The following is a 25,571-nucleotide window of genomic DNA, read 5'->3' as shown; positions in this document are numbered from 1 at the left end:
TGGTGCCTTCACATGCTACTTGCCTGACCCACCAGGGCACTCTCCGCCCAGGAGGGGCTGGGAGAAAAGCTTGGGTCTCCAAGTGCACTTTCAACATTTCATTTTTTATCCAAATCAGGGCTTACAGGTACCATCTTGACTCTCCAGGCCCATGAGAGCCCAGCAGCTGAGGCTGGTGGGGACTGGGGAGTCAGGGGCCCGAGCCTGGGGTCAGGCTGGCTCTCAGATGGAGTAGGGGGCACAGGGGCGAGTGGCGTTTACTGAGACCGAAGAGCCGTGGTGGTCTTGTTCCTGCATAGAGCCAGTCTGGTGGGTGAAGCCTGCCAGGCAGCTGTCCAGAAACCAGCCCCAGCCAGTCTCCCGGGTGGCACACTCCTGCCTAGGGCATCCGTGAAACTGGACCCCAGAGAAAGATGTGTACCTTGGAGGAACTACCCAAAAGTTCGCACACGGCAAAGCTAGAATGACACTGTTGTAATTCGGTGGCTGTATACATAGACGTTTTTGTTTTGATTCCATCTAGAGTGCGTTTTGGCTTTGAATTTCCATGGCAGTAGGGGTCGGCCCTATAATGTTTCCTGAGTGTGGGGTCTCCAAACCTTTGAACTGGGTTCTGCAAAGACCTTGCGATTCCTTTCGGAAAGTGGAGGATAGAGTCCCAGATACCCAGGGGGTAGGGGCCTGGGACCATGAGGCCGGTGACAGCTAGGACTGGGGGTGCAGGGTGAGGGGTCTTCTACCAGTAGACAACTAGTCCAGAAAGAAGAAACGGAGGCAGAGAAGTCCCAGGATAAGGCCAGGCACTCTGCAGCTTAGCGGCCTGGGAGGAACCTGTCCAGCCTCCTCCCGATGATCTCAGGGGCCGATGGCCAGTGGAGGCCTGGGCAGGCAGGACCATGGGGACAGTGATCCTGTCTGAGGATCTGTCTAAGTGATCCTCTGCTGCCTCCTCTGATCTGATGAAGACACCTGTTGGGGGCCTGGCAGCAGGTACTCCGTCAGCGATTCCAGCAGCTTCCTCCTGGCCGCCCCTCTCTCAGCTGTGCTGTGGCTTCTGGAAAAGCTGACAGCTGTGTGCTGCGTGTCTGTCTGTGTCCGCCCTTGCAGGCAGCCTGCCCTACGAGTACAAGATCGTGATCGCAGGCAACCACGAGCTGACCTTTGACCAGGAGTTCATGGCCGACCTCATCAAGCAGGACTTTTACTACTTCCCATCTGTGTCGAAGCTGAAGCCGGAGAACTATGAGAACGTGCAGTCGCTGCTGACCAACTGCATCTACCTTCAGGACTCGGAGGTCACCGTGCGGGGCTTCCGGATCTATGGCTCCCCATGGTGAGTGGGCCTGGGCACTGGTCCTGCCTGCTGGCAAGACCAGAGCTGAGGCTGAGTGCAAGGGCTGTAGGGGATGGGAGAAGCAGCAGGGAGCTCCGCATGCGAGGCTCAGGACTGAATCTTGCCCCCTCACCCTCTGTGTGAACCTAGGCAGGTGACTGCTGCTCTCTGGGCCTCTCTTCCCCCATATCTCACTGAAAATAGTATGATCAGCTGTATCCTGTGTTATGCTGTGCATGATACTAGCTCACTTACAGGCAGGTACTATTATCTGCATTTCACAGGTGAGAAAACTGAGGCCCAGAGTGGGCGAGGACCTTGCCGAAGGTCACACAGCTAGGAAGGGGCAGAGCTGGGATTAAACCCGAGCGATTTGGTTCCAGAACCCCTGCCTTTAATGAATGTTCTGTAATGCTAGGAATCTTTCCCTGATGCTGTCTTCCTGCTCCACACAAAAAAGATGCATATGTCAGGGGCTGGGCGAGATGATGATGGTAATAATGATGATATTGGTGGTGATGGTGATGATGGTGATGCTGATGGTATAGTGATGATGATGGTGATAATCATGGGGATGGTGGTGACGGTGATGATGATGGTGGTGGTGATGGTGGTGGTGATGGTGGTGGTGGTGATGATGTGATGATGGTAATGAGGAGGATGATGGTGGTGATGATGATGATGGTGGCAATGGTGATGGCAGTGAGAATGACGATGGTGATGATGGTAATGATGCTGGTGTGATGATGATGGTGAGGGTAGTGATGGTGATAATGGTAATGGTGGTGATGATGGTGGTGGTGTGATGATGGTGAGGGTGGTGATGGTGATGATGGTGATAATGGTGGTGTTGGTGATGTTGATGGTATGATGATGGTGATGATGGTGGTGTGATGATGGTGATAATGGTGGTGTTGGTGATGATGGTATCATGATGGTAATGGTGATGATGATGATGGTGACTGATGATGGAGAAGGCAATGGTGATGATGATAATGGCGATGGCAGGAAATAATTTCCGAGCAATTACAGTAATCTATGCCCTAGGCTAAAGGCTCCATAAACCTTATCTCTAATCCTGACTCAGCCCTGTGAGGATTGATTTATTATCCCTATTCTATAGATGGACAGAATGATCGGCCACAGGGTGTCCAGTGCTGGCAGGGTGAGATGGGCTTCATACATGGAAGGGCTAGGTCACATATGCTTAAAAGTGTGGCTTGATCCTGGAAGGCTCCCTGGAGGGTGTGGAGTGACCTGAGCCTTGAGGGAAGAGAAAGGCATTCACAGGTAGGGGGAGTAACGTGGTCTGAGTCTGCACTATCAGGAAGCAGCACAGTCAGTGAGGCTAAGGAGCCCTTTAGAGGCACAAAGGGCCTGCCTGGGTGGAGAGACTTCAGAGAGAGCTACTGCCAGCACAGAGCATCTGGGAAACCCCTGGGCTGCCCTGGTTGGTGGCTGGAGGCTGTGGGCAGATTTAGGACCTGGTCTCATCTTGCCATGGCCTTCTCATGGAGCAGAGGGGAGGGCTGGGAGGTTCAGGGCTGTTTCCTCTTCCCTGGCCTTGGCAGGTGCTTGCTGTCATCTCCTTGGACCTCACAATGTACAGGTTCTTGGTGAATCCTCCCTGCAGACAGTGAGGTCCCAGACAAGGACCTTTGGGCACTCAAGGATGTGATGAGGTCAGTGCCAAGGACAAGGAGAGGAGGGGAGATGGTTGATTCTGCCTGACAGGCCACTAGAGCTCAGATCTGGAGAAGTCTGATAGGCTGAAGACCAGGAGGGCAGTCTAGGAGGAGGACCGGCAAGCAACAGCCTGGGGGTGAGCCAGGCACGATGGAAAGTCTGGAGTGTCAGGTGTGTGCGGGCAGGTGGGCAGGTAGGGGTCAGCATGGTGAGAGGCGGAGGCCCGCAGTCCCTGGGAATCTGGACTGATCTCTTTGCCCAATGGTTTGTACTTGTCTCCTCAGCAAACTGCTTTTTTGTTTAAGTTAGATTTTATAGAGTTTAAGAGCATGGCTCTGGAGCCCAACTGGGCTCAAATCTTGGCCTCACCTTTTTTTTTTTTTGAGATGGAGTCTCGCTCTGTCGCCCAGGCTGGAGTGCACTGGTGCGATCTTGGTTCACTGCAACCTCCACCTCCTGGGTTCAAGCAATTCTCTGCCTTAGCCTCCCGAGTAGCTGGGCTTACAGCAGCCTGCCACCATGACCGGCTAATTTTTGTATTTTTAGTAGAGATGGGGTTTCACCATGTTGGCCAGGCTGGTTTCGAACTCCTGACCTCTGGTGATCTGTCCAACTCAGCCTCCCGAAGTGCTGGGATTACAGGTGTGAGCCTTTGTGCCTAGCCAGACTCATCTTTTACTAGTTGTGTGATGCTGGGTGAGTCACTTAACCTCTCTGTGCCTCAGTTTCCTCCTCTGCAAAATGGGAGTGAGAGTGTGGCTCCTCCAGAGGGTGGTTGTAACGCTGCCAGGAGGGTTCGGCTGAGCCTGGTGCCACTACAGATACCTCATTCTTGTTGTTTGCTGCAGAGCTTACTCTTCCAGCACAGCTTTGCCCGGCACCCAGTGTGTTGGGTGGAGGATGGTGAGGGAGGAGGGCTGCCAGGCATCACTCAGGGTGTTGCCCACTCCCCCACACAGCGGAGCTCTGTGCATCCCACAGCTGGGCTCCAAAGAGCCCCTTTGACCACTGGCTCCCTGGGCTCAGGAGCGAACTAAAGGCCAGGAGTGGGCCCTGCCCTTGGCCGTCTGCCAGCCGAGGCCAAGTCCTGGCACTGCTGTGGTCGTGGGCCTGAGGACCAAGTGAGACCGGCCTGTGGTCCTGCTGTGGTCCAGCTGCTCTGAGTTCCAGCCACCAGTGGCTCCCGGTTTTGCTTCTGTGTCTTCCAGTGTGAGCAGTTCTGGGCTCCCCCATTCCTGGTTACCCCCAGGGTCTGAGCACAAGCAGGCGGTGTCATTTCTTTCTCCCTGACCCCCTACCTGCTGGGTGCACACACACAGCCTGTGCCATGCTAGGGAGTGGGAGAAGCCGAAGGACAGACAAGGGAACTCGAGCCTAGGAGATGGGTTCAGGGGCCATGTGACCCTGCCCCAGAAAGGGTTTGGTGAGATCCAGGAGGACTCCCTGTTGGAGAGAGCATTTGAACTGGGGCCAGAAGAGGCATGAGATTTCCACAGGCAGAGGAGGCAGGGGAAGATCCACATGTCTGAACCTCTGTTATGTGCCAGGCTCTGTGCCAGGCTCTTGGGTCGTGTCGCTTGACAACCCTTAACACTGAGGGCTGAACACCCCCTCCTCTCCGTCCCACAAGGGAGGCTGTGAGCTGGTGCTCCTCCTGTTCCTCTCAGGCCCTGTCTGGGGCTGGGAGCAGGTGGTGGAGGTGAGGCCTGGGCTCATTTGCTGGCAAGTTTCACTCAGTTTCCAACTGGTGTGAGCAGATTGCCAGTGTCCGCCGCTGTGGTGCCACGGAATGGACGCCGAGCCACTCTGGCCTCTACCCTCCCCTGGGAGGCTGGGTCCTGCCACCATGCCCCAGCAGAGCATGTCTGGGAAGCCCCTGCGCTGCCCTGGTTGGTGCCACATGGTGACCACCTGGTGGCTGGAGGCTGTGGGCGGATTTAGGATCTGGTCTCATCTTGCCACAGCCTCCTCATGGAGCAGAGGGGAAGGTGGGGAGGTGCAGGACTGTCCCATCTTCCCTGTCCTCGGCAGGTGCCTGCTGTCATCTCTCTGGACCTCATGATGTATACAGTCTCAATGAACCTTCCCTGCAACCAGTGAGGTCCCAGACAAGGGCCTTTGAGTACTGGAGGCTGTTCAAATTGGGACACCACCACTTTTCAGCTGTGTGACTTCGGGCAGGTGGCTCAGCTTCTCTGGTCCTTCTGTGTAGTGGGGAAACGACAGTGCCTGCCTTGTTGGGGGGTTGTGAGGGCTGCGTGGGCCCATCCAGGCGAAGGCCTGGCTCAAAGGAAGGCTCTGGAGAGTGGCTGCAGTCATTTATTATTACTGGGGTGCTCCTTGGGGAGCCAGGAAGAGAATAACCATTTAGTTTTATTCCACAAACTCCAAGGCAGGGCTAGGGCTGCAATTACCCCATTTTACAGAAGGGCAGGTAGAGGACCAGGCAGGGATGTGGCTTGCCCAGGGCACCTGGGGGGTGACCCTTCATGCTCCCGGTCCTAGCTCTTCCTGCTCCAGGGCGGAGGCCATTCAGTGGCCTTTCTGAACGCCTCCCATGTGGCAGGTCTCCATCCTCAGAACAGCCTTTGGGTGCACACGGGCCCTTTCGGCCCCCTGAGGAGACTGAGGCCTGGGGATCGAGCCGATGTCCTCCTGCCCTCAGGAATAAACTTGTTAATTCATTCATCAAGGTTGTACGGAGTGCCAGGGAGACCCTGGGGACATGGTGTGGACAGACAGACGCCACTGCTGCCTTCATGGGATTTGCGTTCTCATGGGAGACTGTCAACAGCTAATTCCATCATCCGTAGGAGCCATGAAGGAGGGGCCTTGGGTGCTGGAGTCAGGCGAGGCTTCCTGTGGGAAGAGCCAGAGGCTGAATAAATACAGGCAGCTAAGTGCAGGTGAAACGGTGTGGCAGGCAGAGGAAGCAGCCTGGGCAAAGGCCAGGAGGCTTAAGGGCCTGGGGCATTTTGGGGACCACAGAGCTGAGTGTGGCTTCCGGGGGTCTGGGTGGATGACAGCAAGAGAGCAGCAGCTGGGTAGCCAGATTGTGTTGGTGCCGCCAGAATCCAGGTCCCTGGCCATACCCCCGTCCACCCACCATGCTGCTGGTAGCCAGGACTTTGCAGGTCGGCCTTCTTCCTTGAGGGTGTCAGGTAGCCTCTCTGAGCCCTGGGCTTCCAAGCAACTGGGAAGGTGACATGACGTGATCCGGCGAGCGCAGGACACTACCCTGTGAGAGTCTCTTGGCGGAGAGGGACACTCAGCTGCCAGTATCCCCAGGTGATGCTAGAAGCGACACAATTGGAAGTGGCATTAACCAGCCCCTAAAAAAGTATTCACGGCTGAAGAACCCCCCGGCCCGGCTGCCAATCCTGCCTGGTGTCCAGTGGGGTGTGGGGGGTTGTGCATCCCCTCCCCAGCTGCCTGTCGAAGTTCTGGCTGGGGCACTCCGCTCCCCTGGCACCGGCCGCCTGGGCATATGGCGGCTCTTTTGGGGGGTGCAGGTGACGGAGCTGCTTGTGATCATTGGGAGTTCAGATGTTCCAGACTTTCCTTTTCTTTCCCCTCTGCCCCCAACATATTGGCTACCACGTGGACTACAGGAGGCATTCCCTCCAGCTTTAGAAGCACAGTTAGACCAGCAGGCAGGGAGCAGGGATGGAATAAACACTAGCAACGAGTGACCTAATAGCTGCTGCAGCTGGACATGTGGGCAGGGCCGACCGGGTTGAGGGGCAGATGTGTTCACCGTGTGGCCCTAGGAGGTAGACGGCAGAGCAGGGGACAGAGGCAAGTGACAGGAGGCAGTCTCACCAGTGCGGGAAGACTCCTCTATAGGCAGGAGTCCAGGGAAGAGGTGATGTGGCCTTACCAAGTAGTGAGCTGCCCATCACGAGGGGCATGCAAGCAGGGGGTCTGCTGTGGGTGGGCCTAGTGTCCTTCCAGCCTCTTCCCCCTTACAGGGCACAGTTCCTCTGCCTGTGGCTGTCAATTCCCCCTTAAGCAGAGGGATGCACGGGCCCATTCCTGGGAGGTCCTCTCTCTGCTAGACTTGGAGGCTAGCCTTGATGTTGAGGGCTTTACATAGCAAGCTAAGAAGGGGAAAGCAAAAAGCAAACATATGGTTATAGCAACTGGCTTTTCTTCTGCTACCACTAAGAGATACTCTGTTTGGGAGATTGGTAGGTCAGATTTTCTTTTTCCCTGGAGATAGGGTCTTGCTCTGTCGCCCTAGCTGGAGTACAGTGGTACAGTCACAGCTCACTGCAGCCTCGACTGCCTGGGCTCAAGTGATCCCCCCACCTCAGCTTCCCAAGTAGCTGGGACCACAGGTACGTACCACCACGCCTGGCTGATTTTTAAAACTACTTGTAGAGATGGGGTCTCATGATGTTGCCCAGACTGATTTCAAACTCCTGGGCTCAAGCAGTCCTCAGTGGCTAGATTGTAATGGTTTTGACTTCCTTGCTTGTTGAGTCACACATTCTGAGGCCCATTGTGGTTTGTCATGTGCCTGGCTCTATGCAGGGCTTGGGAGACCCTGAAATGGATCAAGCCTGCCTCCCAGGAGCTCAGGTTTGACAAGGGCCTATAACTATTGGGGGCAGGGGCCTGTGACTGTTGGAATCCTCTGCTTACCCAGCCTTTGCACAAGCCAGATCCCCTGCTCAGTGCTTGCTCACATGTTCTCGTTCAGTCCTTGCAGTGGGTTGATTCTCATCGGTATGTGCTGGTGCAGTGTCTCTGGGTGGTTTCCATTTGCATTCCCCTAATGACCAGTGAGGCTGAGAATATTTTCCCATGTTGATTGGCCACTTAGATTTCCTCTTTTGGGAAGTGCTCAAGTCTTTTGTCCATTAAAAACAATAATTGGGTTGTTTGTCTTTTTCTTACTGGTTCATGGAGATTCTTCATGTATTCTGATTATGAGTATGAGCCTTTTCTCAGTTGTGATGTTACCAATAGCTTTCCCCCCTCTGTGACCTGTCTTTCCCCTGTCTTAGCAGAGCCTTCGGGTGCACAGAAGTTTTAAGTTTTGGTATAGTCAAATATCTTGTGTTTTTCTTTGTGATAAATGCTTTTGGTACCTTATTGCAGAGATCTTATTGCAGAGATCTTCTGTTCTCTGAAATCATGAAGACTTGTTTCTTTTGTGTTTTTGAGATGGAGTCTCACTCTGTCTCCTAGGCTAGAGTGCAATGGCATGATCTTGGCTCACTGCAACCTCTGCCTCCTGGGTTCAAGTGATTCTCCCTCCTCAGCCTCCTGAGTAGCTGGGATTACAGGTAGCTGCCATCATGCCCAGATAATTTTTGTGTTTTTGTAGAGACAGGGTTTCACCATGTTGGCCAGGCTGGTCTTAAACTCCTGACCTCAAGTGATCCACCTGTTTAGGCCTCTCAGAGTGCTGGGATTACAGGCATGAGCCACCTCGCCTGGCCTTGTTTCTGTACTGTTTTCCGGAAGTTTTGTTGTTTTGCCTCTTATGTTCAGGTGTTGGATCCACTGGAAATGATTGTGTTGATGGTGTGAGGTAGGGATCTTGTTCAGGGTTTTTCCACATGGACACCCTCCTGGCCCAGCACCATGTGTAGAAAGCCTGTCCTCTTTACTCCTACCACCGTTATCTGACACATGAGGTCTCTGTCTGGCTTCTCTCTCCCACTCCATTGTGCTATTCAGTGTAGGACCACCCTGTCTTTATTACTCTGGCAGTTGATTTATGGTCTCTTTATCCTACTAGAGCATTTGAGGCTTCATGGGGGCAGTGACCCAGATCTCCCTTTCTCATGGACGTAACTCCACTGCTCAGTACAGAGTCTGGCTCCTCATAATAAGTATCTGTTGGGTGAATGAATGAGTGAATGAGTGACCAGATGGATGGATGGCAAGCTGTGGGGACTCAGTTAAAATCCAAGCCTGGTTTATTCTCCTGTGATTGAACCTTTCTGGGGTCTCCGCCCAGGCCTGTTACCAGCTCCCTCCCCTCTGGTTCCTTCTTCCTCTTCTGTGCTGCTGTCTCTAAAGCAAGGCCTGACTGTGCCCCCTGCTGGCTTGCCATGTTGCCCCCTTGATACCATCCCCTTAACCCTCAAGCTGAAGGCCAGATGCCCCCTTCTGTGTCCCCTGGATCCTGGGCCCTGCCCTCCGAAGAAGGTCTCCATCACAGTATCATCACTACCAGGGGAAGGGCCATAACCACTGCTGCACCCTGCACTTACTAAGTCTTTCAGTTTGTCTGGGCAAGAAGGGATGAAAGTCTCATTAGGGTGGCGTGTTTGTGCTGCCCCCTCCCAGGGCACTGTGATGTTCCAGGGCTCAGGGAGACTGTGGACTCTCAGGTGCAGACAGCGTCGGGCCTTCGCTGAGAGCAGCTTAGCGGAAGGGGGCGGGAACCAACTGCAGGAGAAGAGGAAGAACTCAGCTGGTACAAAATCCTAAGTGTTAAAAAAAATCCCGTATACATACCGTATTCATTTATGGGTTTTGGATGCATTTTTTGTTCTCATTTAACTGAAAACGGCCTTGATTTAAAAAAAAAGAGTGAGGGAGAGAGTGAAATTGGCACGCAGCAAGTCCATCTGGTCTAATTACTTCTGGTATTTTGAAAGAAGGGATCCAAACCTGCTGAGACATTAAACTTTGAGAAGTGGCTGCCGGGCCCGTTGCTGGGCATCTGCACTCGGGTCCTGATTCTCAGCTCAGGGGTTTCACTGTCTCCCGGCAGGGCTGGACCTCAAGGCCAGGCAGAGGTGCCAGGATGCCCTGCACCTCTCTGTGGGAGCCAGTGGCCTTGGGTGTCAGCCCTCTTCAAACAGCCAGGGCTGCTCCAGACCATTCTGGAATACATGTCCTGGTACATGGCTCCCAGCTGTTTAACCTTGGGTCAGAATCTTGGCTTTCTGTGAAATGCCAAGAGGGATAGTCACTTTGCAGAACTGCCCTCAGGATTGAAGGAGGTCCTGTGTGTGCACTGCTTGGCACTTGGTGGGCATGCACACGCCTGCTGCTCAACGTTTATGACTGCCCAGGCTAGGGGATGGGGGTGGTACGGGTGGTTTCTCTACCGCCCACAGCCATGGGACAGAGCTGCAGCCAGGTGGCCCCTGGGACAAGACTGGGGTGGGTTGTGGCACTGGTCTTTGACGTTTGTTCCTTCCTTTCCCTTCCCTTTGTGCACTTAGCAGGCCTGCGGGGTGGATGGAGCCAGGACGGAGCAGCCTGGAACTTCAAATCTGTACCCTGGAAGAGCCCGGGGCCAGGGGTTGATGTGATTGTAGTGACAGTCCCTGTCTTATGCTGGCCCAGAGGCCCTGTCCTCTGAAACAGTCAGGGAGGCCCAGACTCTTGTCCCCATTTTATAGCTGAGGGGTCTGAGACACCAGCAGGGAAGTGGCTTGTGAGAGGTCCTGCAGGAACTGAAGAAGCTGGGTCTGCATGGCAGGGAGGATGGAGGCCCCACCCGGTGTGCACAGTGAGCTGCCAGAATGCTTCTTTCTAACTTTATAAATGTATATTTTAGAGAAAAAACGAGACAGGATGATCTCCTGGCCCCATAGCTTCCTCCTTGTCTCCCACCAGAATGGGGTCGAGTCCTGGAAGTGGAGGGCAGGGTGGCGGGATTCCTGGCTGGCCCTGAGGCAGCCCCCACTCCCTCAGCTGTCACTGCTGATGGCTGACAGTGGTGAGGCTCTTTCTCCCCTCTCCACCCTGCCCCATGGCGTGCTCCACCCAGGATTCAAGGCGGCCGGTGATGCCACCCTTCCCAGGAAGCCCCGCGGGGGTTGGTTTGGACTGCCAGCTTCTCTGCAGCATGCCACGCCCTCGGTGTCCCCTCCTGTCTCTGGGTGAGACACAGGTGGGCCTGGCACTCAGTGCCAAGTTCCTGACCTGGAATCCTTTGCCCTTTCTCTTAAGAACCTTTTAAATCTTTTATAAAACATTGACGTTTTAGTCTCCAGTAATTCCCTCTGAGGTGTTAGGGGTGTTGTCATTTTAGATGGCAGGCTCTTGGCCAGAGAGGTGCAATCTGGGGGAGTCCTGGGCAGGCTGGTTTGAGGTGTGGCTGGTTTAGGGGGTGTAGCCCAGTTTGGGGGTGCTCCCTGGGGGGACTGTGTCTGCCTCAGTCTGTGGGCACATCCAGCAGGGGCCACTTTACCTGAGTTTCTTGGCTTGGGGCTTCCTGGACCACACAGGTCTGTGGGCCTGAGGACAGCCTTGGGGTTCCAGCTCCTGCTTCCTGTGGCCAGTGGGGGCCTTTTCTGTTCTGCTGTTTTCCTGAAGCCCTCTGGGGCCCAGCGTACCGAGAATGGAGGCTGAGTCCAACTCCCCATTTAAGTGGCCGAGGCCTCCTTTCTTGCAGCCTCTTAGGGCTATGTCCTCTGGTTCCAGGGGCCAGCAGTCCCCATGCACCTGGGGCAGTGCTGCTTGCGTGTTGCCTTGTATTTCTGGGTGGTTCCAGCACAAGGCTGGCCTTCCCCAGTTTGTTTGGGCAGGTGAGGCAAAGACTTTCCCCGCTGCTTCATACCCGAGATCTGCATTCGGCCGACTGCCCCATGTATTGTCCCATGTAATCTGCCTAGCAACGGGCAAGGCAGGATGATCTCCATTCCCATCTTACAGACGGGTCAGGTAAGGCTTGACTAGGTCTAGCACCTGGCTCAAGATCTCAGCCCTAGGAAGAGGCAGCCCCAGGTCTGGCTCAGGCGTGTAGACTTGGGCAGCTCCTGGCCTTGGCCGTCCAGTGGGTGGTTTGCTTTGGCAGCTGCTGCCTGGCTTCCCCTGGGCCCAGCCTCTGGCAGTCCCTGCTGAGCTTTGGGCTCCTGGATCCCTGTCTCCTTCTGTGACAGATTCCTCCTGAGCACTGGGTCCTGCATCTGTCAAGAGGACTCTCCCTCTCCCCTCGCGGGGTCCTGGCTGGTGAAACAGGGTGAGGGCTGCAGAGCCATGCGGCTGGGGCGTTGTGGAGACCCACTTGCCTTGAGCCCAGATCGAGTCAGGGATTGCCCCATCTGCTTAGGGGTGGCTGTAGACGCTGTCGTCTAGGGCAGGTGTGAGCCCCGCCTGAGCCTCTCAGGGAAATGGGGCATTCTGTGATGGCTGCTTGAGGGGCTTGGGAGCCAGCTGGCACGTGCCATGGGTGAGGGGGCCCAAGGCAGCCAGCAGTGTCCACCGAGAGTGATCCCACGGCCGCCCACCTCCTTCTCCTTCCTGCGCTGGCTTCTTAGAATTCTGAGCCCGACGCGCTGCATCAGTTGAATTCTGATGGAGGCAAAGAAATTTTTCAGTCTCTGGTAGCTTGCTGTGCTGCTTCTACAAACACACAGACACACACTCACACATATTCATACACACACACATTCATGTACCTGCGCAGACATTCCCATACCATACACACTCACATGCACATTCACACATATACACACACAATCACATACACACAGAAACATTCACATACAACATTCACATATACACACATAATTCACACACACCCACCTATACACATACACACGCATGCATACTCACATACACATCCATACACTCATACATACATGTGTTCACACACCCACACGCTCATACACATGCGTTCACACCCCCCACATGGTCATACACACGTGTTCACACACACACACATACACACATGCGTTCACACACCCCCACACGCTCATACACACATGCGTTCACACCCACACCTGCACGCTCATACACACATGCGTTCACACCCACGTGTTCACACCCACATCCACACGCTCATACACACATGCGTTCACACACCCCCACACGCTCATACACACATGCGTTCACATACCCCCACACGCTCATACACACATGCGTTCACAGCCACACCCACACACTCATACACACATGTGTTCACACACACACCCTCATACATACATTCACACACTCACACACATATTCATAGACACACATGGACACACACATTCACAGACACATTCATACCCATATGAATTCACCCATACATGTATATTCACATATGTACACTCACACATATTCATACACACATTCACACACACTAATAGTCACAAATACACACATACACACTCACACAGTCACATACATTCACATGGGTGCACACGTCATACACATTCACACACACACAGTCACACACAGACACCGCCACGATTTCTCTTTTGCCCCCTTCCTATCTTCGTCTTCCATTTGCTTGTCCAGATAAAATTGATTTCACGTGGCTGTTTTCCTTTCTAGAAGGCCCCTCAACACACGTGTGCACACTACTCCACATGAGATTAATGTTTGAAACGAATCGTCTGCCTCTTTCCTGCCGCAAAGTCCCAGCGAAACAAAAGATGGATGATTCTGTGCATGGGAAGGGTGGGGAAATTAATTAGGAATGACAAAGGACCCCATTCTTCGGTTCCACTTATCTTGCTGCTGACTTGCCGTACGCTGTTGTGTGCCCCGACCAGGTGTGTGACTGACGGGCTTTGGGGACGCGTTGCCAGCTCCGCACTGCCCTGCCTCTCTTGGGCAGCCATTGGGCCCCAAGGGCATTGGATCTGGACCCCTGCTGTCCATCTCCCCCAGCCTTTGCCTGGGCCCACTGGCCTAGGAGATGCAGAGGGAGGGGTCGGGGCAAACCCCTGTCACCAGGGCTGGGTAGACAAGAGAGGAAGTTCGGACGGTGGGACATCCCCAGGAGATAGCCACCACTTGTGGGGTGAGGAGTCAACACACTGGTCTGGTCTCCATGCAGGCATGCCCTCGCTTGGGAGCCAGGCACATCTCTGACATCTTTGAACTTCACCTTCCCCTGTTGCAGAATGGGAATACAGCCTCACTGGTGTGCTGGGAGTGTCTGGGGAAGGACTTGAGGCCGATGACAGACGTCATCCTCATCAGAGACACTTTTTATGTTGGCTGTGGCCATGGCTGGCTCCCTGGAAAGCCCGACCTCTTTGGGGAGGGTAGGTATTGGGGTAGGAAGAACAAACAAAGGGATCAGGACAGAGAGAGCTTGGCCTTGTGGGAGGGAGATCGGACCTGGACCTGGACAGGCTCCTCTGAGAGCTCAGGGGCCGTTGCAGCAGCCACATGGCTGGAACATGTCACACCCCTGCTTGGAGCTGCAGCTCCTGTAGAGTAGAGACAGCAAAGCTGTCCTCAGAGGATTGTCAAGAGGAGGAATTATAGGAATACCTGGCCGCTGGCAGGTCCTGTAAAAGGCCCTTCTTCCTCCACAGGGTTTGCATGGCGGTGGCCACCCCAGCAGGCAGCAGGGTTGCCAGCACTCAGCCCGTACCCTAGGAAATGGGGGCCCTGGGGAGGCAGGGAGGGGCCCCCAGGGGAGGCGAGCCTTCCTGGGGGTCCAGATGCAGCAGAGGGGTGTTGAGCATCCTGGATCTGGGCTCGCCTCTGAGGCTTCATCTGTAAAATGGACACGTAAGTCCCCAGCGCAGGTTCATGGGAGAGGGAGAGAGAATGGGACACTCAGCAGATGGCAGAGGGCTCGGAGAGTTCTTGTGACTGTTTTCGTTGCTGATATAGGTCTTGGGGCTTCCTGACTGTCAGGGGCTCTGAGGTGGGGCTCCTGGCAGGAGGGTGCAGAGTGAAGAGGGCTAGCATGTGGTTCCTCCCACCTGCCTGTTGGGTAGAGCACCTGCTTGTTCATTTCATTCTTCATCCATTCATTCATGGCCGTCTTGAGCAACCGCTCCCTGAAGCCGACCTGGGCAGGAGGGGTTCAGGGATGGGCCTCAGTCAGGGTGGAGAGGGCGCGCCTGTGCGGGGGGACGCAGGTGATCAGGAGAAACTCCTGGAAGAGGTGGCCTTTGAGCCAGGCCTTAATAAAATACGGGTCGTGGATGATGGGAGAGGCTTCGAAGGGCATTTCAGATTTCTGAACAAGCACGAGCAAAACCCTGGAGATACAGAAAGGCCAGAATGACAGCAAGTGGATGGTTAAGGTTGACATGGGCGATGAGCTCTGTGGGGAGCCTGAGCAGAATGGCCTGGAAGGTGGGCGGGGCAGATCCTAAAGCCCCGTGTGCCAGGATGAGGGCTGGGCTTTTCTTGGAGGCAGCAGGGAGCCATGGGAGGCGCAGGGGTGGAGGAGTCACGTGCAGGGGACATGGGGGTGGGGTCCCAGGAGCCAGGGGTGCAGGCCTCTTCCCCTCTGTCCAGTCGGGGTTAAGAGGGGACCTGGCAAGGGGTCAGGGAGCTCAGAGGAGCAGGCAGGAAGTCGTCTTGGGAGAGGGTGAGCCTGTGGCCTGGCACCCCAGGAATTGTCCGTGTGTCAGCTGCCAGCTTGGGTACAGGACGCAGAAGCCCCGAGCCCTGGCCCGCGCCCCTCTGGCTTCCTACGTGTCCTCGGACACACTGCTTGACTTCTCTGTGCTTCCGTTTCTTTGTCTCTAAAACGGGGTCCTCCCCACAGTTTTGCCCTGAGGATGAACTGAGCTGCTAGACATGGATAGCGACTGCTAAAGGGGATTTGCTGTGGGCAGGGCGGTGGCAGGGGAGGTGGGGTGGCACAAGGGTGATTCCTGGTCACATTTGCATCATTATGGGATGGACATATAGAGTGTAGGCCCTGGAACTAGCATTCAGGGCTTGAGCTCTGACCATGTCACTTGGGAACCTCTCCCCATCTCAGTTTCTGCCTCTGTAGAGTGGGGGCTGTGGTGGCAGCTGCCTCTCTGGGGGGTGTGAGGATTGAGTCTGGCTGTTCCTAGAGAGGCCGTGGGCACTGCATCTGTGTGGGTGCCGCTCAGTGTCCCGTTGAGGGCGGCCCCTACGCCGCCCTCAGCATCGGCCTTGGGCCCAGGTGTGCCTGTGGGCTCAGCATGACCCAGGGCCCCACAAGGCCCCAGCACTCCAGGAAATAGGGTACAGTCAGGGATGGCTGTACTCCAGGGTGCTACAGTGACTCCTGGGGACACGACCTGCCCAGCAGCCGTGTACCTTACCTGGGGAGGCAGAGAACCTGAGCAGGGCAGGCTCGGTTTCTGCCATTTCCTATAGATGAGTGTCTCCCCGCTTCCCTGTTTGCTGCAGCGGAACCTGGAATTCATGCTTCAGCGGGAGACGGTTTAATGATTGGCCACGAGGAGGTCATTTATATTGGCTAAGCGGGCTTAATTAGATGGGACTCGAAGGTTACCATAAGAGCACAAAAAAGCTGTTAAGGGGTTAACCTCTGAGAGATTACATTGTATTCAGCGCTCTGTTAAAGTTTGAATTAATTTTTCCCATGGGTTTGTTCACATTCTAATTTTCAACTAAATGAGACATCTGTTTCAGAAAAGGAAAATTTGCTCTGGTTGTCATGGCAACTATCATTCTGTAAGAAAATTATTCCAATGGTTACTTTAGAACAGAAAGACAGAAATTCAGGACATAAAGCCGCCTCCTATGGCTTAGTGGGAATTCGCATCCGTCCACCTTCCTCCGGGGCTGTGATGTGACCCGGACAGTGGGGCTGGCATTGGGGCTCGTGGACCCTCAGGGTGGTGAGGTTGGGTCCAGGCACTGGGTTGCGTTGGCAACCAGTACAGTGGCTCTTGGGGCACCTCAGCATCGCATCTCGGGCATTCGTGAGTCTCAGACCATGGCGGCAGTGTGGGCAGTGAGGGGTGGGCTGGATCAGGGCTGACTGGGCCCCTGGAGCCCTTGTCTGCCCTGACCTCTGAAACACCAGGGGCCCCACAGGCTTGGGACCTGCCGGTCACAGTGGTTGATCCCACCTGCCAGGTCTCACTGGACATGGAGAGGGTCATTTCATCCCCACACACAGCACGCAGGGAGGACCTCTGTGCACTTTGCCTCCAGGAGGGACCGCTCCTTTTGTCTCCTCTGCCCAGGGCAGAACCTGATGGTGGTTTCCATGAAGGTTGTACAGGAGACCGGGGCCTGTCCAGGCCTCGTGTGAGGCTCAGAGACCTCTGGGAGTGAGGTCACCCTTAGGGGTCTACTCAGTCGTGCCGACCCACCTGCTCCTGCCTGCCTTTGAGAAGTCCCCTTTTCCCAGCCTGGGGATGGTGCTCACCATCGAGCAGTCCGTCCTGGGAAGTGTCTCTTCTGGATGTCTTGGGCATGGGACATGACTTGACTCCTCCTGTCCCCTGACATCCTTTTTTGGTTTTTTTGAGATGGAGTCTTGCTCTGTCACCCAGGCTGGAGTGCAGTGGCATGATCTCGCTCACTACAACCTCCACCCCCCAGTTCAAGTGATTTTCCTGCCTCAGCCTCCTGAGTAGCTGGGATTACAAGCGTGCGCCACTATGCCCAGCTAATTTTTGTATTTTTAATAGAGACGGGGTTTCATCACATTGGCCAGGCTGGTCTCAAACTCCTGACCTCAGGTGATCCACCCGCCTCGGCCTTCCAAAGTGCTGAGGTTACAGGCGTGAGCCACCGTACCCGGCCCCTGTCCTCTGACATTCTAATAAAAACTGGAACATCGCCTCTTCCCATTGATGGAGCTCCTGGGTATTTGGAAGGCATTTTCACAGTGGTGGTGCAGTCTCATCCTCCTAACTCCTCTCCTCCCTCCTTTCCTCCCCTGCATCAGGCAGTGGGACACAGGAGAACAAGAGGACTGGGGACAGAGGCATCATTAACCCCATCTTTACACAGGAGGAAACGGAGGCTGGAAGAGGTGCAGTGACCAGCCAGGGGCAGAACTGGGGTGTCCAATGCCCACTTCAGTGCCCTTTCTACCCAGTAGAGGAGAACGAGGCAGCCTCTGGCCCCTGGACCCAATGCTGTGGTGTCAGCTGTCCCCGTGTCCCCAGATCCGGCAGGCAAGGCTGGTCCTTCTGTGCATTTGGAGACGTTCTCATGGCCCCCAAGATGGGCAAGGGTGTGATGAGGAGGGAAAAAGGAACAAATTCCAGACCCGCTACCCTGTTGAGATCTGGTTCTTCATCCAGCTCTGCCTGGGCCTCCCTGTGTGACCCTGGGAAGTGGAGCAACCTCTCTGGGCATTGGGGTGGGGGAACAGGGCAGATTCCGGCTCCCCGAGATTTGAGGTCATGTGTTTCCAAGAAGCTGGCAGGAAACTGTCACCCCTAGAGGAAGGGTCCTAGGTGCTGGGTGAGGGGAGGCGGGACAGGCAGCGGCTCTACCAGGGGCCAGCTCCCGGGGGTGGGTGCTCAGGGCCTCTGATGTGTTTCCGAGTGTTTCCTTCAAATAACCGCCCCCTGCCGTGGCTCTTGGGAACCAACAGACGTGTTCTCTCCCTACTGATGAGGCTTCCTCCTGCCTTGTCAATATTTGATCAGATTTTTGAAAAATGGAGGCTGTGTTTGGAAGGCAGCACCCCAAATGTGTTGCTTCATTTTCTGTTGGCTGATGGGGCTGGGGCTCCGGGGAGGAACCTAAGTGGCTTCTAAGCTGCTCAGTCCTTCCCAGAAGCACCTTACCCACTCCCCCGACCTGCCTGGTGGGGCTCTGCATGTGTCTAGGACCACGGCATCAGAAAATTCCAGCTGTGAGCTCAGCAGGTTAGAACTGGGACAGCCTTGGGAGCTGCCAGTGAGGCGCTGTCAGCTCTTCTCCACCAGGAACTGTGGCAGGAAAGCGTTTTACTCTGTGACTCAGTCCATGTGGATGTGGGTGGCTATTTAAATAGAAATATATTCAACTGAAGTATCCCTTTCCTGGCTTGATGGACTCTCAAATCTTGGGGAGCTGATGTTTTCTATTCTTTTTTTTAAAAAAATGCTGTTGCCATTCATCAAAATGCAATTTGAAAGACCCTGCTGTAGGCCAAAGGTTTTTCATTCAGGCTCCATGGGTGAGTCTCAGGAGGGCTCCATGATAATAATGGTGGTAGCAATAGTGGTGGTAGTGGTGGTATACGAGGTGATGGTGATTGTGGTCACATTGATAATGGTGGTGGATGATGGTGATGATGATGGTAATGGTGATGGTGGTGATGGGGGTGATGATGGTGATGTTGATGTTGATAATAGTGGTGATGATGATGGTGGTAGTGATGGAGATGATGGTGGTGATAGTGATAGAGTAGGCGGTGGTGGTGATGGAGGTGGTGATGATGGAGGTGGTGGTTAGGGAGGTAGTGGTTATGGAGGTTGTGGTAGTGATGGTGGTGATGGAGGTGGTGGTGGTGGTGATGGAGGTGGTGATAAAGATGATGGTGGTGGTGATGGAGGTGGTGGTGGTGTTGGTGATGATGGTGGTGGTGGTGGTGGTGGTGGTGGTGATGGAGGTGGTGGTGGTGATGTTGGTGATGATGGTGGTGGTGGTGGTGGTGGTGATGGAGGCGGTGGTGGTGGTGATGGAGGTGGTGGTGGTGATGATGTTGGTGATGATGGAGGTGGTGCAGGTGGTGGTCATGGAGGTGGTGGTGGTGGTGATGTTGGTGGTGATGGAGGTGGTAGTGGTGATGATGGTGGTGTTGGAGGTGATGGTGGTGGTGATGGAGGTGGTGGTGGTGATGATGTTGATGATGATGGAGGTGGTGATGGAAGTGGTGCTGGGGGTGATTATAGGGATGATGGAGGTGATGGGGATGATGAACTTGCAATATGTTGAACACTTACTGTGAACCAGGCCCTGTTTTAGGTACTTTACATGGATTAACTGATTTAATAATTTCAACAGCCCTATTGAGACATATAGTATTATCCCCACTTTACAGATGGGAAATTGGGGCATAGAAATTAAGTTCTTTGTTCAAGGTCACACAGGTGGTAAGAGGTGGACCATTGTAACCCAGGTCTAACTCCAAGATGCACTCGCAGTTGGGTGTAAAATTGTGTGTGTGCATGTTAGGGGGTGATACATATTTCTGCGGAGAGAACCTTGGCTTCCTGCAGGCCTGTGTGGGTGTGTCTGAGGAAGGCAGTGCCCCCTAATGGGATTAGTCACTGTCCTTGGTGCTGCCCACCCAGAGGCTGTTCCTCGGCCGCAGCTGCCTGGTTTCCTCAGTTGGTGGGCACTGCCTGTGGGTGGGGGTCCCTGGGAGAGCCCATACTGGGGGTGCAGGCAACTCTTCTGTGGCCTACCCCTCACACTTAATTTTTCCTCTCCAGGCCTGGGGGCGGATCCCCAGGCACAACCCAGAAAGCACAACCAGTCTCATTCCCCAGGCCCCCGCCTGTGCAAGGGGCTCTCCTGGACCCTGCTTATGGCTGGGTGTAGGCGACTCCCTTTTTTCTTCTCCCTCAAGAGCCAGGCAGGAGGGAGAGCCCTCTTCCTCAAGGTCCAGAACTCGGCTGGTAGGGGACTGGGGAAGTGGTGGTCTGGCGTGTTCTGCCTGCTTTTAGTACATTCCCCTGGGGGTTCTGGGGCTTCTCTTTCTAATGAGGGGGATTGGTTGCAGCTTTGGCGTTTTGGCTGCAATCCCAAGAGCAGGTAAAGTCCTGCTCAACATCCTGTTAACAATTTATTCATTATTTCAGTCCCCTCTCACCCACCACCATTCGTTAAACATAGATTTGCGTGTCTCCTGGGCTGGTGTCTGAAACAATGAAAAGGCCTTTGACCCCAAATAACCAGTGTGGTCACCCATCCTCCTCCGTCACAAGCCCGTGTCCCAGGAGATGCCTCTGTAGGCTTGAAGGCAGGGTGGGACAGTGGGGAGAGAACATCAGATATGGGTTTGAGAATGACTGCTCCACTGACCCACTGTGTGAACCTGGGCACTTTCCGTTCCCTCGCCAAACCTCCGTCTTCTAGTCCAGGACCTGCCAGCACAGGACTAAGTTGGGGTTTTCAAATGGTGTTCCATGGAACCCCCAGGGTTCCAAGGAGGTGCACTGGGCGCCTGCCAACAGGGTAATATGTTGGGTTAACAGCCAGGGGTGTCAGTCACCCCACAGAACAGTGCATGACCCAGGGAGGGATTTAAGTGGCAGCCTTGGGCACAGAAGAGACAATGGCAAAACCCACCCCTCCCCCAGCCCCACCGACTCTCACAGCGTGTGGTGGCGGGAGAGTGGTAGTGAGGCGCCCTGTCTGGCCAGCACGCCAGGACCCAAGTCCTGTACCATCTCACCGCTGGGAGCCTCAGTGTCCTCATTTGTAAAAGGGGAATAATACTAGTCTCTCTTTCACGGGGTTCTTATAACAGCTGAGCCCATCCCAGTAATGTACGTACTTGGGGCCTGGCAGAGCAGTAGGTGCACAGGAAATGCTGGTGACTGTTTTTATTTTCCAACTTCTGGTCCTCAGTGTTCTCATCTACAAAACATGTAGAAGGAGACTTGTCTGGCCAACTGTGCTGCAGGGGTAAAGGTCGTCCCAGGGCAGTTGGTGGGGGAGGTGATGTGGGGATGGCAATTGCATTAGTGTGTCGGGCTGTGTAACTGAGGATCAAACCCAGTGGCGTAAAACAACAGAAATTCACTCCCTCACGGTTCTGGAGGCCAGAAGCCTGGAGAGGCCACTGCAAGATTGGTTCCTTTTGGGAGGCTCTGAGGGAAAACTGTTCCGGGCCACTCTTCTATCTCCTGCTTTATTTTGAGACAGGGTCTTGCTCTGTTGCCCAGGCTGGAGTGCAGTGGCACAATCTTAGCTCACTGCAGTCTTGACCTCCTGGGCTCAGGCAGTCCTCTCCCACCCCATCCTCTTGAGTAGCTGGGACTACAGGTGTGCACCACCATGACCGACTAACTTTTAAAAAATAGTTTTTATAGAGACAGTGTCTTACTGTGTTGCCCAGGCTGGTCTTGCACTCGAAGGCTCAAGCAGTCCTCCTGCCTCAGCCTCCCAAAGCACTGGGTTTACAGGCGTGAGCCACCATGCTTGGCCACACTCTCGTGGTTTCTGATGGTTGCTGGTGATGCTGGTCATTCTTTGGCTTGTGGAAGTGTCACTTCAGTCTCTACCTCCATTGTCACCTGGTGTTCTTCCCTCTGCCGGTGTCTCTATGTTACCACATGGCCCTCTTTTAAGGGCCTCTTTTTAAGCCCTCACTCCCTCAGAAACCTGGGGTCCCCGCTCCCTCATCCCCACCCAGCCCAACATCCCCACAGCCTGTGAACCACCTCCCATCTCTCCTCTCTGCCCCCATCCCACCACCCAATCCACACTGAGGTCATCCCTCATCTGCATACCGCCTCCCCCACCCCCACTGTCCCATCATTGGATGTAAGACCTACACGAATCCAGTATGACCCCATCTTAGCTTGATTTCATCTACAAAGAACCTCTTTCTAAATAAGATCATATTCACAGGTCCTGGGGGTTGGCAGCATGTCTTTTTGGGGGACACAATTTGATTCACAGCAGTGGTGGTTGTGGTGGTGGTGATGGTGATGGTGGCTGTCTTAGACCATTTGGGCTGCTACAAGAAAATGTCATAGACTGGGTGGTTTCTAAACAACAGAAGTGTGTTTCTCATAGTCTGGAGGCTAGAATTCCAAGATCAAGGTGCTAGCAGACTCCTTATCTGGTGAGGACCCACTTCCTGGTTCATAGATGGCACCTCCTTGCTGTTTCCTTACATAGTGGAAGGAGTAAGGGATCTCTCATGCCTCTCCTTATAAGGGCACTGATCCCATTTGAGAGGGCTCCACTCTCATGATCTCATCACCTCCCAGAGGCCCCACCTCCTAGTACTAGCACCTTGGGGATTAGATTTCAAAATATTAATTTTGGGGGGATGCAAACATTTAGATCATAGCAATGGTTGAGGTAGTGGTGGTGATGGAGGTGGTAGGAGGTGGTGGTGGTGGTGATGGAGGTGCTGGTGGTGGTAGTGGAAGCACTGGTGATGATGGAGGTAGTGGTGATGGTGGTGGTGATGATGGTGGTGGTGACAGGTGTGATGGAGGTGGTGGTGATGGAAGTGGTGATGCAAGTGGAGGTGGTGGTGGTGGTGGTGATGGAGGTGGTAGTGGTGATGGAGGTAGTGATGGAGGTGGTGGTGGTGGTAGTGGTGGTGGTGATGGAGGTGGTGATAGAGCTGGTGGTGGTAGTGATGGAGTTGGTGGTGGTGGAGGAGGTGGTACTAGTAATGGAGGTGGTGATGGAGGTGGTGGTGATGGTGGAGGTGGTGGTGGAGGTGGTGGTAGTGGAGGTGGTAGAGGTGGTGGTGGTGGTGGAGGTAGTGGTGGTGGAGGTGGTGGTGGTAGAGGTAGTGGTGGTGGCGGTGGAAGTGCTGGTGATGGTGGAAGTGGTGGTGGTGGTGATGGAGATGGTGGTGGTGGAGGCAGTGGTGGTGGAGGTAGTGATAGTGGAAGTGGTGGTAGTGGAGGTGGTGGTGGAAGTGCTGGTGATGGTAGAGGTAGTGGTGATGGAGGTGATGGTGGTAGAGGTAGTGGTGGTGATGGAGGTAGTGGTGGAGGTGGTGATGCTGGCTACTTCATCGACATAAAGGGCCTATTCTTGTGGAATCATCTATGGGTGAAACCTGAGGAATGATTCTGATGCTTTTGTTGCAAATGACTGAAAACCCAGTTCAAATGGCTTTGTGTTGGCCCATATAATTGGGAAGTGCTGAGGTAGGGTGGCTGTCTGGTCCAGTTTGATCCAGCTGTTTCTTGGGTAGCTTAGCAGCTGCTCACAGCTCCCAAGGCTAGAAGCTCACTGTTTATACACAGGGATGACAGTATCCACTTTTCTTCTCCTTGAAAGAATCTGAGACTCCCTGTAACTGGAAGAATCTAGGTGATGTGTTCACCATTGAACTGACTAGGAGGAATATCTGGCACTGATGGGTCCAGGTCTTGGCTGCGGAGCAGGCTACCAGGCTGGTATTGCATTTAATGGCCTAGGTCCACCTGGCCCCACCCTCTCAGCTGGGGGTGGGTCAACTCTACCTGGACTCCCTGGCCAGAGCTTCCAGTATAAGCAAGAATGAGCAGCCCACACCTGGAATCTGCTCTTTTTTGATTGGGGGTCCACACACTCTGCCTGGGGGAGGGAGATTGGAGGGGCATCTTCCTGGGGCTGGGGGTGGGGGTAGTGGAGAATGTAGAATGTTCCCTGTGGGTTTTCTTGGGAAGGCTTGGAGCAGGAAAGGTTTTAGGAAGAAGCTGATACACACACACACACACACACACACACGCACATACATATACATATATATACACACACACATACACCCATATATGCATTTAAAAATATTTTTTTAGAGACAGCATCTTACTGTGTTGCCCAGGCTGGTCTTGCATGTATATGTATATATATGTATGTGTATATGTGTGTGTGTGCGCGCCTGTGTGTGTGTGTGTGTGTATGTATGTATGTATTTAGCTTTCTTTTTTTTTGGTTATGTAAATAATACTTATGGAAAAACAGAAACTACAGGTAAGCAGAAGGAGACAGGAAAGAGAATTGCCCAGGGATCCACAGTCTGCCAGTGGGTCAGAGTCCTGGTGAGTCCCTGCCTTCCCTGGGTGGAGACCTTCCCTGACCTTCCAGGTAGCAAGTTGGTCCTGAAGACCACCTGGCCTGCGGGGAGTTCTGCCTTCTGTGTGACCGCCCCGTACCTTCACCCGCCCTCCCTCAACCACCTGCACTTCTTCTGCAGGCAGCCCTGGTTCTATGGCTGGGGCTTCAACCTCCCGCGAGGCCAAGCCCTGCTGGAGAAATGGAACCTCATTCCCGAAGGCGTAGACATCCTGATAACCCATGGACCGCCACTAGGTAAGGCTCTGCTGGCCTGGCCCTCCAGCTCGCCCACCTGGGCTGGTGGGTGGGCTCTGGGATGGGGGGCTGGCTGGGCCTGGCCTGTGTAGGGGAGCCCTGGAGGGGCTCTGAGTCCCACTTGCTGGGGCACTGAGGACACGTCACCCCATAATCCCTCTTATTTCCTGAGTGCCCACTGAGAGCTGGAGGCTTGACTTGTTACCTTGTGGGCTCCTCACAACAGCACGGGAGGCCAGAGTCACCCGTCCATTTGACATGCAGGACTCTGGAACTTTGGCTCATGCCCCTGCAGACCCCAGTCCTGGGTGCTGAAAATCACCAGAGCCCTGCACAGGGCTTCGTCCAGGCAGCCCTCACTCCCTCAGAAACCTGGGGTCCCCGCTCCCTCACCCAGCCCAATGTCCCCATGGCCTGGGAACCACTTCCCATCTCTCCTTTCTGCCCCCACCCCATGACCCAATCCACACTGAGGTCATTTCTCATCTGCATATCACCTCCCCCACCCCTACTGTCCCATCTGGGGGCTTTCTCAGTTCCCTTCCTTTCCTCATTCCCACAGCCTGGCCATCACCACATGCCTCCCATTCTGCCTCCAAACTGCCTCCCACTCCCCCTTCTCTCCATACTGCTGACCCCGCCTCAGTTCAGGACAATGTCTTCTCTCTCTCTCCCGTGGTCATGGTGGAGGTGGTGGTGATGGAGGTAGTGGTGATGGAGGTGGTGATGGTGGAGATGGTGGCGGTGGAGGTGGTGATGGTGGTAGAGGTGATGAAGGTGGTGGTGATGAAGGTGATGGTGGTGATGGAGGTGATGGTGGGAGGTGGAGGTAGTGATGGTGATGGAGGTGGTGGCAGTGGGGATGGGGTTGTGGTGGTGGTGGTGGTGGTGGTGGTGATGGAGGTGGTGATGAAGGTGGTGATGGTGGTGGAGGTGGTGGTGA

General features: G+C 54.5%; 1 protein-coding gene across 4 annotated transcripts in view; it reads left to right on the top strand.

The window, feature by feature from the left end:
• The window catches only part of MPPED1 (metallophosphoesterase domain containing 1), a 96,066-nt gene that overhangs the window by 62,297 nt on the left and 8,198 nt on the right, over positions 1–25,571 (top strand). For all 4 annotated transcript variants that reach the window (XM_025399177.1, XM_025399181.1, XM_025399178.1 and 1 more), the window contains 2 exons: positions 1,108–1,333; positions 24,513–24,628. In XM_025399177.1, coding sequence (XP_025254962.1) covers positions 1,108–1,333; positions 24,513–24,628 — 342 coding nt within the window. The remainder of the gene's footprint in view (positions 1–1,107; positions 1,334–24,512; positions 24,629–25,571) is intronic.

This window comes from Theropithecus gelada, chromosome 10 (genome assembly GCF_003255815.1).
Source record: "Theropithecus gelada isolate Dixy chromosome 10, Tgel_1.0, whole genome shotgun sequence".
Lineage (NCBI taxonomy): Eukaryota > Metazoa > Chordata > Mammalia > Primates > Cercopithecidae > Theropithecus > Theropithecus gelada.
This window is presented reverse-complemented; position numbering and strand designations above follow the sequence as displayed.